At 48.6% G+C, this 16685-nt stretch overlaps 1 protein-coding gene across 1 annotated transcript in view; it reads left to right on the forward strand.

The window, feature by feature from the left end:
• The window catches only part of NCKIPSD (NCK interacting protein with SH3 domain), a 52818-nt gene that overhangs the window by 15376 nt on the left and 20757 nt on the right, over positions 1–16685 (forward strand). The window contains exons 2-5 of the mRNA XM_027728963.2: positions 5917–6029; positions 6787–6988; positions 11393–11480; positions 13632–14260. Of these exons, the coding sequence (XP_027584764.1) occupies positions 5917–6029; positions 6787–6988; positions 11393–11480; positions 13632–14260 (1032 nt within the window). The remainder of the gene's footprint in view (positions 1–5916; positions 6030–6786; positions 6989–11392; positions 11481–13631; positions 14261–16685) is intronic.

Consider the following 16685-nt stretch of genomic DNA (forward strand, 5'->3'; position numbering starts at 1 on the left):
TGTTTTATCCTCTTAGAGTGTTTTGGCATGAGACACGTGTTCTGGTTATTGAAGGGCACAGAATTACGAGGGGAAGGAATCAGTGGCCAGTTCTGGTCATTGTGGACAGTAAACAGGGTCTGCATGGCTGGAGAGACCCGGGATGAAGCCTTTCCACCTTGGGAAGTCCAAGCGTGCAGTGGTGGGTTTCATGCATTCCACTGTCCCTCAGCCTGTCTCTGCCCCCTTCTCCCTGACTCCAAAGCTGCCTGCTCTTGGGAGAGAAATCAGTGGAGGTTTGGCTGCTGTGCCTCCCTCTGCTGCCTTCAGGGTTCTGTTTGTTCCAAATGCCTCTCGTGCCTGTACTGTCCCTAGTTAATGTATCTCTTTTGCCAGGAGCTCTGGCTTTTGCTTTAGCGTGATTTGCACAGCTTAAACCCTTTCCCTAGCCACCCTTTCTCTTCATTTCCCATTTGTGCAGGCTGTCTGCTCGAGCGGCTACTGTCAGCACACAGTGGAAAAACACCGATCCTTTAGAAACCCACTACAGCGCATCAGCAGGAATTCCTGATCTGCTCCTGGGCTGCCTCTTTGTCAGAAGAGCTCAGCCATGTCTTTGTTTGCTCGCTAGCGAGTCAGAGATGCTGCAGGTTTGTTTGGAGCTTTTCTCATCTGATTTGCTCAGGAACCAGGACAGTTGCCCATTGTTTTTCACTTGCGTTTTTATCGTGGGTTTTTAAGTGCCGTGAGGCGCAATATCTTCGTGCCGACAAGAATAAGTTAATGCATATCTCTTAGCCAACAGCCTGGGGACTGCACATTTCTGATTGAGGCTGCAAAAAGGGGAAGAGAAAGGAGCTGAATTTCCCCCAGCAATGCAAAAACCCAAAACTCAGCCCATTTGTTTGAGCTGTGGTCCCGAAGGGGGGACTTGGATCTGGCACATCACTCTGCTGCAGACAAAGGATACTTGATTTTTGTAAATTGGTGCCACAGTCATTTAAATCTGGAAGGAATACAGCATGCAGACAGTCTGGTGGTGACTGGGGGTGAAGGGCATGTGACCTAAGAGGTGGTGTTCCTCTCTGATTTGAGTAACAAAGAACCAGCCTGTGCCTGTGTACGCCAGCAGGATAAATATCCTAATTTCACCAGTGGTCCGTGTCAGTGCAGCTGCATGAAAACTGAGCTGTCACTGGAGACAAAACTTTGTCTGTCCTTTGTTGTTGTGTTGTGAGAGCCGGAGCAATGAGATGAGGGTGAAGATCAGCAGCCCTGCCTGGGCACCCTTCTGGCTGCAAAGGCAGGTGCAAGGATGAGGGCACCGATTCCTGCACATGCAGAAGAGCAAATGCCCTTGATCACTAAAAACTGGGGAGGCAGGGGGGGAAAAAACCCATGTTTTCTTGTATCAGCCCCCTGCGGAGGCAAAGAAAAGACTGCCATACGTTAATGGGCCACTTTCATAAATGTGGGAGCCTCATGCATGCAGAGTGGCTCGGCCTGTCTGAGCTGATGCAGCTGTCAACCTGTTTGTCTAGAAAATGCTTCTCTGAAAGGTATGATTATTCTAGACTGTTGAGCAAGTTCTTCTGTGTGAATGCATTTAAACAACTCCAGTGGTACGTGTGGAAGGACTGAAAACGAAGAGGGAGGGGGCAACATTTTCAACAGGCCCGGGAGGGCAGAAGAGGAGGTTGTACTGCTTGTGCAAGGACACCAGTATTGTCTTCTGTCAGGTCTCTCATCATCCTGTGCCACACGTCCTGTGTGGGTGTGCTCTCTTTGGGGAGATGACTGCTGGGGCAGTGAGGATGGGAGCAGTGTGAGCTGTGGGGGTAGATGCATTCCTGCCTGTGCAGGGCCATGCCCTGTGTTGGCTGTGCTTAGATACCCACAAAACATCCTGTAATGATGCTTCTTAAAAGCCTGGCTTTGGCCCTGGTGAAGGCATCCTTCCCCACCTGCCCTGGGGTGTGCAGAGCACCCCAAGGGCAGTGCTGAGGTCTGGCTCTGTCGTCGTCAGGTGGGGAGGAAATGGGCAGCAGGCTCTGGGGAGACCCTTTGTTTGCTCGTGTTATTAGCAAGGAGCGAGGAAGTAATGATTTATTGATGCTTCTGTGATTCTCCTACACCGGGCTATGAAGGAAGAAATTCAGTTTCCTGGCTGATATTCATGGCTCTAATTAAGCAGTAACTTGTTCCTTCAGGGCTGGTCACCTGCAGGGTGTGCTGACAGTGCCCTTGGTTCTCTGATCCAGTGCCCCCTAGCCAGACTGGCCTGTGATTGTCAAGGGTCACTGCTCTGCTCTCCCCCTGCCCCTTGCTGCAGCCAGGCAGGTTGTGGGAGGCTGCATATAGACCCCAGTGTTTCTCTGCTGCAGCATTTCATTTGATTAAATCAGAAATATCTGATAGAGGGGGTGGCAGCCATTCCCTTCTGGAGTGAGATGCCAGTAGGAATGTGGATCAATACTTCACCAAATACCCCTTGATCTTCATGGTACATTGGGCAGAAGGTGGTGCCCTGTTGGAGCCTCTTGGCCACAGCCTGGGCGCTGTCACCTCATGCTGACCAAGGAGAACCCTGCGCTCACCCCAAAAGGGCCAGTACCTTCCCCTGCCATCAGTGCCCTGTCCCTGCCCCCTTCTCCGCCTTTCCAGAGCCGCTGGCGTGGCTGTGCCTGGTGAGCTGGTAGCTGGTGAAGGACACAGTTAACAGCTCTCGTGCTGCGGTGGTTGCTCGGGGCTCTGCCAGCCCCCACCCGTGCAGCTCCAGTAAATCCCGCTGAATTCCTGGGCTTTGCTTTGTACGTCTCCTTTGACAGCACACTGTACAGCAATGCCCTCTTCTTGCATTCCTGTGCTTCCATGTGAGCCTTAGCTTAGTCTGCTATGAGCAGGGTTTTTTCATCTCTGTATCCCAGAGCATGGGATGGGGCAGGATTGCAGCGCAGGGCTGTGTGGGGCTTCTGAGGACCCAGCTCCTGCTGGGTCCCAGGGAGGAGGAGATCATAGGTGAGACCTTGGCAAACCCGACTTCTGCTCCCATGCAACCCATGCTTCTTTCAACTGCAATGTGCATATTCATCCATCCTTCTCAAACAAAGCAGTGTCATTTTGGTTAACCCGAGGAGTGTGTGGATTCCTTCGAACCACATGACCTATGCAGGATTCTATTTTCTATTTTTTAATTTTATGACTACAGTTCAGGGGATCCCCAATGCTGGGTTTCCTACAAACTTAGAATGCAAGGCAGCCCTTGTACTGACAACCCTGCTGCTCCCCCAGCTCAGCTGAGAAAGGGAGGAGATGATTTATGAGCAGCATCAACAATGTCATAAAGTGCAAGTGGCAAGTTAATGCTACTTTTTTATTCCAGCCCTTTGACAGGGCCCTGTTAATGGAGGGTTGGGGAGCAGAAACAAAGGAAAGAGCATGGCAGCTAAAAGCCAGTTGTCACAACACTGTTGCATTAGTGTGAAGATGTCGTGTTTTATCAGAAAGGAAGCACCCTCTCCATAAGAAATGGCACTGCACAGCAAGGAGCAGCTCTATAGAAGCACCTCTCCTATGAAGACAGGCTGAAAGAGTGGGGAGAGAAAGCTTTGGGGAGACCTCATTGCTTCCAGTAAAGGGAGCTTATGAAAAGATGGAGAATGACTCTTTACACAGGCAGGTAGTGATGGGAGAGAACAGTTTTAAACTAGAAGAGGAGATATTTAGATTAGATGTTAGAGAGAAGTTCTCTACTTGGAGAGCTATGAGGCATTGGAACAGGTTGCCCAGAGAAGTTGTAGATGCCTCATCCCTGGAAGTGTTCAAGGCCAGGTGCAATTGGGGCTCTGGGCAACCTGGTCTAGTGGGTGACATTCCTACTCATGATGGGAGTTGGAACTAGACGATTTTTAAGGTCCCTTCTAACCCAAACCATTCTTTGTGGATTCCTGTGGGCTGTGGATGGTGCTGATGTGCCCTCCGGAGGAGGGCAGAGGTGCTGAGCTGTTCAGCAGGATTCAGTGCTCTTACTGCAGTCTTTCCTGGGATGATCAGACTGAGAAAGGATTGAAACCCATGTGTGTGAAAGGCTGGCAGGATGGAGAGGGTGAGAGAAGGAAGCACAAAGGGCTGCAACTTGTGGAGGGGCTGGTTTTGGAGAGGATGGTGGTGAATGTGGAGGGACTACAAATAGGGGAACAGGGAGTGCACCAGGGCCAGTGTTTGGAGACTGTAAGAGGAATTGTGTTGAATTTTGGGGTGGGAGCTCCTGTGGGACTGCAGGAGCGTGAGCGGGCTGTGCAAAGGGTGGGGGACTGCGGTGCTCGGAGCAGCACTGGCATTCCCCTGGGGACAGCAGCCCCGGAGGCTTCTGCACTGCTCCCACTTCCCCTTCCTAGAGAGAACATGCAGCTTGCTGTAATTTTCTCTTATCTTCTCAGAAAACGAGGTGAATTCTCTGAAATAACTTGCCGTTCCTTCCAACCCTCCTTGGAATGTTTTCAAATGTGCTTTGCTCTGTTTCCTTACTTAGTTCTGTAGTTGTGGTGAAATGCTCCCTAGGCCATATGGGGCTGCTTGGAGGCTTCATCCTAAAGTTGAGTTCTGAGTGTTGGTTTTGTCCTTGACCCAATACTTTAACAAATTTGGTTTTATTTTTTGAGTTTTCCCCAGTTGCTTTCTTTCCTATCTCTTTTTCTTGGGAAAACAAACCAACAAAAAAGAAAAAACCCTCCTAAATATTTCAAAGCTGAGTATTGCAAAGGAGGCCTCTCATCCATACCCTGTTTTCTCCCCCACAGTCTGCGGTAGCTGCTAATTCACATTTGGTTAAGCAATTAATCAGGATATAAATAATACATACCATGTTTTCAGAAAACTGCATGCCAGTGCTATGGAGGCAGGCACTTTCGGCCCAGGCGGGGAGGGCTTGCCTTCTGTGCTCTGTAGCCCCCTAAGGCCAATTAAGGTGCATCCTTGATGAGATTCCAGCCGTTCCTTGGCTGGATAAATAGTTGCTCTGATGCAGGGAGGGGGGCCAAAGCACGTGAAGATAAAGGGGGGTTTAGTGTTCAAACAGCTGCAGTGAGCACTGGCGCCCAAACATTCCCCTCCTCCCCTTGTGTGTGGGCTGGAGCTGGACCAGCAGGACCAAAGGGACAGTGCAGGCACCAGTGGCAGCTTGTGGGAGACCTGTGAGTCTGCTGCATCCAGGGCAAAGACTCCATAGTGTGTCCTTTGCCTTCTGCCTTAGTCCTGTAAAGGTCTTTTCTCCTGAAGGCATGTCAACTGCTGATAAACGAAGCCATGAAGAGTGTCAAAAGTGTAGAAACCTGCCTTATCTTCCCGTTCCCCTTCACTACAGCTCTCCCAGCCTCTTGTGTGAGCCCAGGGAATGGTGTCTTTGGTATTTCTTGTTTCAAGGATGGTGTTTATTTAAATGCAGTAAGGAGCACTAAAGTGGCTGGCAGGAGGAATAAATGTTTCTGTGACAGTTTGGGTGGAGATTTGGAAAAGGCACTTCAAGTTACAAAACAAGTATAAAAACCATTAAGAAAAAAGTGAGCAAAAAAACCAAATCCAGAGTCAACAGACTCTGGAGGCCACCAGATTTCAGCTCTGTCTTTCACATTCACAGCTGTGTATTTGCTCCATAGCAGGGCAGTAAGAACAGGAATAATTGAGTTTGGGATAAACTGGGCTTTGCAGTGGGATTTCAAAAGCTCCCTGCGGCATGTTTGAATATCCAAGGCTGCTGAATGGTCCTTAAGCTCTGCCCCTGGTGTTCCTGTAGGGTAATTTGGTGCTTGTAACAGTGACATTCTTTTCCAAATGTAAACTCTGGGAGTTTACCTTACTGTGGTCTCTCCTGCTGTAAGCTCTGGTGCAACAGAACCTCAGCTGAAGCGGCGCAGTAACGTGTGGAATGTTGTTTCTCAGGTGCTGGAGCAAGATGTGGTTCTCCAGTCTATTGACCGTGCCATTGAGGCTGTGCACAATGCCGCCATGAAAAATGGGGGAAAATACAACCTGGAGCAGAGGGATGTCCTCCAGTAAGTACGACGGGCACCTGGGAGAGCTGGTGGATGGAGGATGGTCAGTGTGTGATGCTTATGTGATTCTATCCTTGGGGGTCAAGCTGGACATCACTGATTTGAGCCCCTGTGCTGCAAAGTGACTGCTCCACTCTGAGCTTCCCAGCTGGCAACTGCTCCTGCTCCTCTTGACAACCGTGTCCAGCAAAGCAGAACTTTAGCCTTGCCCCTCTCTCCCTGTGAATGCCAAGAAGAGGAAACTCTCAGCTGCATTGTAGGCTTGGAGGAGAAATCCAAAACCTTTCTGGCTGCATTTTCTCTGCTCTACCAGCCAGAAATTGTAGGGGTTGTTGGCATGTGGCAGAAGGTCCTTAATATGTTCTCAAATAATTGCTTGTGGGAGGATTTTTGTTTTTCTATGACACCTCACACTCTGTGCTGAGGCACGCTGGTTTAATCTCAGTTGAACAGTGTTTCTAAAGTGCATGCAATTTCTGAAGCTTGCGATGCAATATGTGACTCTCCCCCGAGGAAGAGGCATTTTTTCTCCAGCGAACTGATGAATAAATTATGGGCTCTTGCAAAGCCTCTTCCTTCCTCCCCCAGAAGTGCTTCCTTAGTTGTTAATGAAACTGGAGTTGGTGTTCAGAGTAATGTAGCCCATTCTGGAATATATAACCCAAATGCAATAAATCAGTTAAAAATACAATTTAAATGTTGCAGCGCGGTCGCTCCCTTGAGCTTTGCTCTTCCTGATGTCATCATTCTGTTTCAGAAAACTGATCCATCACCGGAAGGAGACTGTGTCCCGCAAAAGCCACTCTCCCACCCCGCAGGGGACGGTTATGACACAGTCCTCCAGCGACCACCATCTGGATGTGGCACGGCAGCCCAACGGGGTGTGCCGGACAGGGTACGAGCGACACCACAGTCTTCCAAACACCGAGTTCGAGGAGGAGGATGAAGGTCTCTACCAGGTAACAGCGGCTGGACACTTTCTGGGCTCCTCCTTTGGTGGTGCGACATGGGTTGTCCTGTTTAATAAAATGCCTTTGCAGCTTCGGTCCCAAGTCAAGCGTTTGTGCTGCTTGCCTGCGAGTACAGCAGTGTAAAGTGGTGGTGTCTCTGTGTAAGAAATCTGGAACGGTCCCTGTGCCATTTACATTTGTGATGCTTTTTTTGAATCCTTGAGGGTCCGTGGTTTTATAGTAACATGTAAGATCCACTCTATATTGGGTGACTGTCTCTTGGCAACTTTTTAAAAGGATTGCAGGCTCCCTGGAGAATACTTTGAAAAGCAGTTTTGACGTGAGCAGCAGAACTCCCTCCAAGTACTGAGCTCTGCTTCGTTTTCCCCTTGTTATGTCTGCACAACAAGATCATTGGTCCTTAAGCATTTTATCTGCTGTGGCTGCCTATTTATACTGCTCAAAACAAAAAAAACAAAACTAAAGATCCCGCTTTGTCTGAACGTTGCTTGTCACGATGAATTAAAGGTAAATTGGAGGAAATACGATTTAGAGCAGATTTTTTTTATCTTGGTGACACAGAGTTCCAAGGTTACTGTGAGGCGCCAGTGAGGCTTCAAAGTAGCAGCCCAGGACGGATGTAGCAGTTGTTGGGGATGAAGGATGTGGCCAATTTCACTGTGTAGGTGTAGCTGGATGTTAGGGCTAAAGGCACCAAGCAAGGATGAGCACGGAGGTATTTTTTTCTCCTACAGATGAACATGTGCATTGTAGTTTTTCTTCATGTCTCTGGGCTGAGTGTTTGGAGGCAGTGTGTTTATAAGCTACTGATATGCTGTCACTCCAAGCAGATGAGGCTTGTTTTACACTTGAAGAACTGTGAGTCTGTGGAGATGAGAGGTAGCTCTGGCTCACGCAGAACATATCAATCCCTACAAACCCCATTTTGCTCCTTGGTATCTTTTTTGTTCCTGGGCAGGCAAACCAGCTCTATTCCCAAGCCTGTACATTATGGGCTGAGTGAATGGAGCACCTTACATCCCATTCTCCATGCTGATTCCCTGTCTTTATTTGTCTGTGGTTTGGTTGCTTGTCAGAAAAGGAGGAAGACAAATTCCTTGGCTGACAAAGAACTGTTTCTGCCTGGGTGGCACTGAGGATGCAGTCGAAGGGCTTCCAGCTTAGCCCTCTGCTGAAAGGGCTCCTTGAGATTTTAACAGTTCAGCTAACGGATTTCCTGTGTGCTTTGAATATACAAAGTGGAGGAAGCAGCATTGCTTTCTTCCACTGGTTATGCAGCAGCCTAAGAGGAGACCTACTGCAATCCAAACTTTGTAACTAACTCTGGAGAAGCAGAGGTCTGGCATGTGCTTTTCACTGCTTGGGATTTTCAGGTGTGTTCAATGTTTGCATCTGAAAACTTAAGCAAAATTTGAGGTGCAAACTTCCTCTCAGTGGCTTTGCTCCCAGGGCTGAACTGGCTGAAGCACTTGGTGATGGCAATGGTGCTGAGTCTCTCTTCAGCTCCTCTACAGTTAGCATAAGGTGGGAGGCTGGGGCAGTTTCATACCAGCTGTCAAAGGAGGAGGTTGGGCTCTCAGAGTATTTTAGTCAGTCTGCTGTGTTTGTGCATGCTCGGTGGGTTTGTGATGCTCATCTCAGAAACCTTTGCTGCAGACCAGTGTGTCTGGCTTGGCAGAGTTTGCCTGGAGGAGGTGGTGGGTGGGAGGTTGTTCGTTTGGTTTATTGTTTTGTTATTTTGTTTAAAGGTTCCTACTGTAATAGCATTGTTCCCAGGAGTTGAAGGAGTGAGTGGTGGTGTTCTCTGCCTGCCTGGCTGGGAAGGGAATGGGAGTGTTATGGTTGAGTCAGCTCTTGTCTTGAGCAGTGCAGGGAACAGAACCTCTGCTATCAGTCTCTGCAAAACGGAAAGGGGGAGGAAGCAGATGTGTAAAATGTGCAGATTTGGGGAAGTTCACGGCCCCCTTGTAGAGGCCTAGGGAATGGGAGTATACAACACAAGTATAGTTGCTTCCCTCTGGACATTTGGTAAGGTCCCTCATCTTCTCCCCTCTGAACAGGGGGGATCTGAACTGCAGGGACTCCTGCATGGTCACCTTCCACACAGCAGCTGCACAAATGTTTTCTCCCCTTACTTTGGGAGGGTTGGTGTTGTACATCCTCCTCTTGGCCCCAGGCAGGGGCTGGGATGTGGGGTGAAGGCTGGGGATGGCCATCAGTTATACCTCATGACTCCTGACCCTGTGGCACCTCCCAGCCTGGGCAGGCATTGGGGAAATTCATGTGATGCTTCACGTTCCCATCGCAGCCGCTTGGACTGTGGTGCGTGGCCATCTAAATGAGGCTGGCAGGGCTGAGCTAGTGTTAGCTGTACATCTATTAATTTAAGCATTAGTCTGTAATAACTGTGTTAAACTTGCGTGGTAAATTTGGAAGAGCCAGTGAGGCCATGGAAGTACTCCAGAATGACCCAACCCTAGCTATCTCCAAATAATGTTATGCGTCTGCTCTAAGCTCCGAGCCTGCCTGTCTGTTAAATCCCGTGCCATGTCAAGCAGCTCTGACTCGTGCTGTCAGCTCCATCCCTCTGCAGAGAGGGCTCTGCTTTTAGCACAGCTGAGCCTTCTGGATTTGGGACCAGCCTGCCAACCATGCGATGCAGAGACCCCTCCTGATCTGCTTGGCCTCTCTCAGCTGTGCAGTCTCTTTTTGGACTGACACGGATCATTTTTGAAGCTGTATGCAAGTATCATGTATCATTGCACCCAGAGAACAATGTGGGGTGGATTGACAAGAGCAGAGAGCTCAGGCTGGGAGTCTGCAGCAGTGTCTCGTGCTAATCCACCAGCTGAAGGGGCTCATAAAGAAGCGACTTCAGTGACATAGTAAAAGATTGGATGTATTTGGTGCTGGGTTGGAGAAAGGGACTGAGAGATGCTTTTTAAAAAGTCTTTGTGCAAACTGCTGCATCTTCACTTGTCTGATAGGGTCCAGTCATGGGCTGTGAGCACCTCACCTGTATTGTCAGATTTTGGCATCAAGTCTTGAACATTTGAGGTGGCTCGTGAAGTGTCTTATTTTCGCTCCCATTTCAGAGGAGGTTTCTGCCCTTCCTGAATCTAGGGGGAAAAAGTACATTTTTCATTCTCTTTGTACTGAGCTATGTAAGATAGACATATGTAAGATAGACCCTGTCTCAGATTTTCACTGTGGGGTGGCAGAGCTTTGTGCCCTGTGTGGAGTTACAGGCCTGTTCAGTAATGACAAGGCACAGAAAAACTTCACATCCAGAGCTAAACAAACCTTGAAAATTCACCCTTGTAATGGACTAAATTTTGCTACAGATTCCAACGGGCTTCAGCCTGGGTTACCTGAGACATTGAGGCCATCACCTCCTTTCTCTTCCTGTGCTGCCCTGGGTGGTTTTGCCCCAGACAGTGATTGCAATATCCCATAAAAACAGAGACATGTTTCAGGCAGCAGGCTCTGAATCACACAAGTCCTAAGAGGTCCCAAACTGAGTCTCCTGGCCCTGAGCTGTTGGGCTGTGAGGACTGGAGTATTGATGCAGTGTGCTCCCACCTGTCTTGGCTGCTGTGTTCAGTGACGTCCTACTGATCAGAGTTTAACCCTGAGGCTGCATCTCAGCAGAGTAATTCTGGGTGAAAGTGATATCGCTGATCGTGGTGTTTAGATCTGACAGGAAAAGATGAGTGTAGGAATCGGGATCTGGGGCTTGTGCACTGCTGGCTTGGTGTTCCTAGAAGAAGAGACTTACAGGAGAAATCCCAGATGGAGAGAATTAATGCAACTCCCCGGCAAAAGCTTTTCCCAGCAGGTCTTGCTATAGGTAGTGTAGTATTGCACAGAGGGTCTAGCCCTGTTTTCTCCCTGCATGAACAGAAGTAGCTCTGAAAGCATGGAAAAGGCATTTACATGTCTCCAGTCCTTGGCTTTGTCTTTCTGCAGGGGTATTTGTAGCTGATGTAATGGAGCTCTCCAGAAGAGTGTGTAAATATGCACTCTGTTTGCAGCCTCTGTGGAGCTATTGAGAGTAATGCGGAGACACAGCGAGTGTGTGGGATTGCATTTGGAATAAAGGAGGAGTAAATGCTTGACAGGTCTACACGATGTATGTGCCGTGTGTCGCTGAACACAGCAATTAAACAAGGGCTGCTTTGCCTGTCACGGGGAGGGGATGAAGCCAGCTTGAGTCCTGCTTTGTTCTTCTAGGAAGCTGCCTATTAATATTTGTCCTCCTGAGAAAACTTCCCTGAATGATGAGAGAGATGTAAGGACAAATGTACACACGCACACGTGAAGGAAGGTTTCATAACAGAGAATGTCTTTATCATCAACCTCCTTTGATTGCTCTGAAATGTTTCCTTATAGATCCCACCACAGGCCCGGCGTGCTGCTCCTGTCACCCCCCCACCTCCGGAGAAGCGCAAGAACGCACAGATTGCTGCTCCCATTAAAAGTAAGGACAAACAGCTTTCCAGATCTCAGGCACAAAACAAACACTGGGCGACGTAACAGCCAGGATGCCTGGATGCTTTTGCTTTGTGCTTAGAAGAGCATCCTAATCTATGCTGTAAATTCCTATAGGATTTATATCCTTATAAATATATCTCTGTCTGTAGCATATGTATAGCCTAGATTCCTGTAGGTTTTAATGTAATGGTCCTGAGCTGGTGGTCCATGGTTCTTCAAGCCTTCTTTGATCTGGGAGAGTCGGGGCAGCCTGATGCTTGTGGATAGGTGCCAGGTACAGCATTCTCCTGCTCCTCTGGTGTCTGTCGCCCTAGGAATTGTGGTGCTCTCCAAGGAGCAAACTTTCTGCCTGCTCATGTGGCTGGTCTGGCCAGTGCACAACCTCAGTGGTTCAAGATCCTTTTTCTCCCGCAGACTCCATGGTCATCTCCCAGCAAGGCAGAGGGAGTGTTCCCTTGCAGTGCAGAGGTGCTCACCAGGGGTGCTCACTGGCTTTTAATGCAGTCTCAAGTTTTGCTTTTAACTCCCAATCTGTCTGACACTTTCTCTGTACAGTGGTGGGATTTCCATAAAATCGGTGGCTGGTGCCTGTAGGGAGCAGTAATAATACCAGGGGCACACCTGCCTGTGTGCTGCCAACAGGCAGAGGAGCAGCTAGTGAGGAGCACTTCATATCAGGACCATGGGGCAGGAATTTCTCTATCTTCAGCGTGGTTGGGCTTGCAGAGGCAATGGTCATCCTGCAGAGTTGCTGCCAGCTTGCCCAAGTGCTCTCCTGTGCTGTGATGGTGATGCCATTAGTGACACACAGCCCATCTGAAGCCCACTCATGTCCCCTTGCGTGGAGCAGGGCAGAACTATTGACTTGCAGGTAGTTAATTGAGACCTGGGACTGGCACCAGCTTCCTTAATGGTACTTAATGGTATTGAGCCATTTTTCACTGTGGTAGTGGGAGTTTGCAAAGGTCAATTTCCTTCAACTCATTGTCTTGATTTAATGAAGCACGGTAGGAGCTGTGATTCATGAATGGTCCTCGAGGAGGAAGAGGATCAAGAGGGATGCTGAACCCCTGAGGGAGTGAAGGGCACAGTTTTCCTGCCTAGGCAGTGCTTGCCTTAGGGTGGAGCAGTGGATGGAGTGTGGAGGGCTCCCAGAACTGATGGAGCAGGAAGGGTTGGAGTTGCCTGCAGAGGTGCAGCAAAGGCATTTAATGTCTGTCCCATTGCTCCTTCCTTTGGTGTGGTGGGGAGTAATTGCCTTCCCTGGGAGCTGGGCTCCCCATGGGGTGCAGCTCCTTCTCTTCCAGCACTAACACCAGCTGCTCTTGTGAAGCTCTAGATAGCCCACTGTTTGCCCAAGTAACTGTTTTCATAGTCAGTGAAGGACCCAGATATGTTTCTGCCCACTAGAAACTAACAGATAAGACTTACCAAAACTGTATATTAGACCAGGTTAAAAGAAAGAAAAATCTTGCTTGTAGTGGATTTTTTCCCTTGGAAGGTGGGACTCCCACTGCTAGAGCTAGTCAAAACTGGAGGTGGGGGGACAAATGCAGTAGAGCAAATAATGTGAAGGCTTGTGAAAGCAGTGGGTGCTAGCAGGGCTGCAGGGCTCGTGATCAAATGTTGGAGAGTGCTGAAAGGGAGAGACTAGAAGTGTTGTCAGTCAAGTGTTTCCTTCACCATCAGTGCTAACCATGAGGTGTGTACAAGAGGGAGGTGCAGGCTGCTGTGTGAAGCCTTTGGTGTCTTGCAATTCTGAGGCACCATCATTCAGAAGTGAGGGTTTAGTTCCTGAATGCAGAAAAAGGCCCTTGCTAAGCCAGGGGGGAAAAGGCTTTTCTGTCCCTTAGTCCTGTCCCTCCCTCCCTCCCTTCCCCTTCGTAAAACACTAAGCCCTTTGAAGGGTATTCATCTCAATAGAGTTGCTTTCCCCTTTCTAAAGAGGTGATTGTATGGGAATGCTCCAGAGAGAACTGGTACAATTTTGCTTTGAGATAAGTGAGGCAGGAAGAGGAGTTAAACTGCTCTGGTCGCATGCACAATGAGCCTTTTAATGGACTGTGCTGTAGCAATTTGTTTTTTTCTCTCTTCCTTTGATGCTGTTGCTAAGGCATGTTTAATTGTTCCCTTTCAGATGCTGTTGAAATTATTCCTGGGTCAGCTTCTAGTGCCTCCTCTATAAGCACGACATCCCTGGATACCTTGTACACTGCTTCTTCTGTGTCAGAGACCATTCTCCCAACGGCCACCTCCAGTCCTGCCAACACTCCACCCCCTGTCCCGAGCCGGAGCGTCCACACCACGATCACACGCAACTTGGACACCGGCCCCGTGTCCCATTCCCGTTACGGGACTTCCCCAAAGGATGGGGCCAGCAAATCTCCCCAGTCCAAGCGCACTGCCCCGGCCCCGCCGGCTGACGGGGGGACCCAGAGGTCCCACGCTGTGGATGGGGAGAAGACTTCTCAGGGGAAGAAAGCTGCTCCGGCCCCGCCGGCGAGCCTGGACGCCTTCAGCAACCTCTGCCTGGAGGACAAGAAGGCGGCTGCGGTGGAGCCGATGCCACCAGAGCCCAGTGGCCTGGTGGCCTCCGTGCCCAAGACGATAGGTGCCGAACTGATCGAGCTGGTGCGCAGGAACACCCACCTCAGCTACGAGCTGTCCCGCGTCGCCATCGGCATCATCATCGGCCACATCCAGACCTCCATCCCCGCCACCAGCAGCATCATGGAGCAGATTCTCATCTCCGTGGTGGAGAGTAAGGTAATGCCTCTGGGGCTGGGCTGGGGACTGCTGCAAACCACCTCCTGGCATCGAGGGTGAGGTGTTGTGAGCTCCTGATGTTCGGGATGAGAAATGCAGTGAGATCCCAAAGGAAAGGTGCTAGAGGGGGATAATTGTCTAGCCAAAGGAACCAGGGTCCAAGTACTGGTAGAATTGGAAAACAAATGAGTTTATTCCCCAGATGAGCTGCAGGTGTATGACATAACCTTGAATTTGGAGCTGAGGGTTAGAGGTGGAACCAGCTGAGAGAACCCGTGGTGCTGGGAAGCACTGGTAGGCTGTGGTGGAAGGATGGGTGTCCTCTGAAACTGCAGTTTGTGGAGAGGGTGATGAGATAGACAGCAGTGAATTGAACCACAGGAGCACACCAGTGGGAGATGACAACCTTTCAGATCCCACGGATGGCAAAGGTGGCAAAGCAGCAGTGGGAATGGATGCAGCAGGACTTGTAGCACTGAAAAGCTCTGACAGGAGTTGTTGACCTCTCATTCTGAAAGATCACAGATCTTTACGTGGCAGCATAAAATCAGAGAAAGAAATAAATAGTGACTTTTAAAAGAGGTATGTTCTGTTATAACCATGACAAATAGAAGCTGAGGAAGATGGAGCCTGCAACATAAGAGCTTCTGTATAGAAACCTTTTATAAAATAATGAATTGTAGAAACTTCTCCTATGGTGCTGCACGTCCTCTGTGTACATTCAGCATGCCTATGCATACTATAAATCTGCACAGATTCTTGTCCCTTTGGATGATGGAGCACCCAAAATTTCCATATGTCTGGCCTGGTCTTTCATCACAGCAATGAAAACTGGTTTCCACAGAATGTGAACCTCTCTGTTCTGTAACACATGCCTCAGCCCTGCGTTTTTTAAAGACTGCGGAAGAGTAGTTTTTCAGCCACTGAAGAGCACTGTCCTGAGCTTGTTCTAAATAAACCTTATGCCAAAATAATCCTGTATTCCTCCCTCTTCTGCAGCAGTCATTGAAATGGTGAAGTGCACCTGGGCAGCCGCCTGCTTTAGTTTGGAGGGATAATAAATTTCAGCTCCCACTTGCTGAATGCAACCCTGAGGAGTAAGCGTCATATAAACATCTAAGATTGGAATTCCATTGCTAATGGCAAGATTATAATGAACAGTTCAGAGGTATTTGAATATGGAAAACTAATGAATTCAAATTTTAGATCAAATCATATTCTGGTTGACTGTCTGCACTGAATAGAGGGTCCTGTAAGCAATCATCAAGTCTCTGTTTGTGGCCATAACCCAACAGTTAATTACTTCCTACTCCAATTACAATGCCCTGTCAATGTGTGATCTAGATTCAGCAAAAAAATTTAGCTGTTTCAAGCAAATGTTCCGGCTCTGACTTGAGTGCTGAGAAGTTCAGTTTTCTGTTACTTGGACCTTGTCCAAGATTTGAATACTATTTTTATTGTTAATACCTGTACTCGGGATACAATAAGCTTAATTCCACAGAAGTCATTTAGTGCCAGGTTTCTGCAGAGGGGATTTGAAAACCTCAATTTCATGGCCATTGCTGCAGACCAGCCTGAAAAAGATGGTAAGAAATTCTGATGCTGGTGCAGGGACAAATATGGATCTACTCATATCTGGTACAATATCTGTAACCTAGGACATCTGTGGGACCTTAAAATGACCAGTTGTGTATAGAGACGCAGCAGAAGGTCCTGTCCCATCTCATAATACCTTGTCACACCTATCTTGAGCAGTATAGCTTTTAGGAGAGCCCAGATGAGCTTGCAGAGTGCTCAAGTGTAAATGTTGTGGTTGTGCATTTTTCCTCAGTGTCCCACACAGAGGATGTAGCTCTGCTGATATGTGGGGGCCTGGTCCCAGGTGAGGTTGTTCACCTGGTGTAGAAGACCAGCTCTAGCAGTTGGAAGGGCAGTCATGTGTCCTTGTAGGGTGGTTGTACTGCCATAGCTTCACCAGTGTAGTTTAAAGATACAAATTATTATCGTTGACTTTATGCTGTTCATTAAACCAAATCATTCCACATTCTCAAGGGTTTCTGCGTAGAATTGTTGCTGAGTCGTCAGTTCTAGGTCAAGGACTTTTTTTCTTTAATTTGTAACTTCTGAAATCCCTCTACTCCCCAGTCCATGCAAATATGTGGGCAATTCTCCTCTTGCATATTTTTCAAGGTTTTTTTTCTTCCACTCCCTAAAACAGAGCAAGATATCAGCTTTGATTTAAAGCTTTGGTCTGCTCATACCGCACCTGCTTCAGCCTTTTGTATCATGTTCTTTAATTAGTTATATCCTTTCTATTCCTATTCCAGTCTTAATTTAAAGTCAGCTCAGTGGTTTACTAAATCAATTCCAGAATCCATTACCTCGCTTCTATCCCCAGTGCCTTCTGAAGGTTGACTGGCAGTGG

The sequence above is a fragment of the Pipra filicauda genome, unplaced genomic scaffold (assembly GCF_003945595.2).
Source record: "Pipra filicauda isolate LSUMZ 115617 unplaced genomic scaffold, ASM394559v2 scaffold165_size2600900_pilon, whole genome shotgun sequence".
NCBI classification, from domain to species: domain Eukaryota; kingdom Metazoa; phylum Chordata; class Aves; order Passeriformes; family Pipridae; genus Pipra; species Pipra filicauda.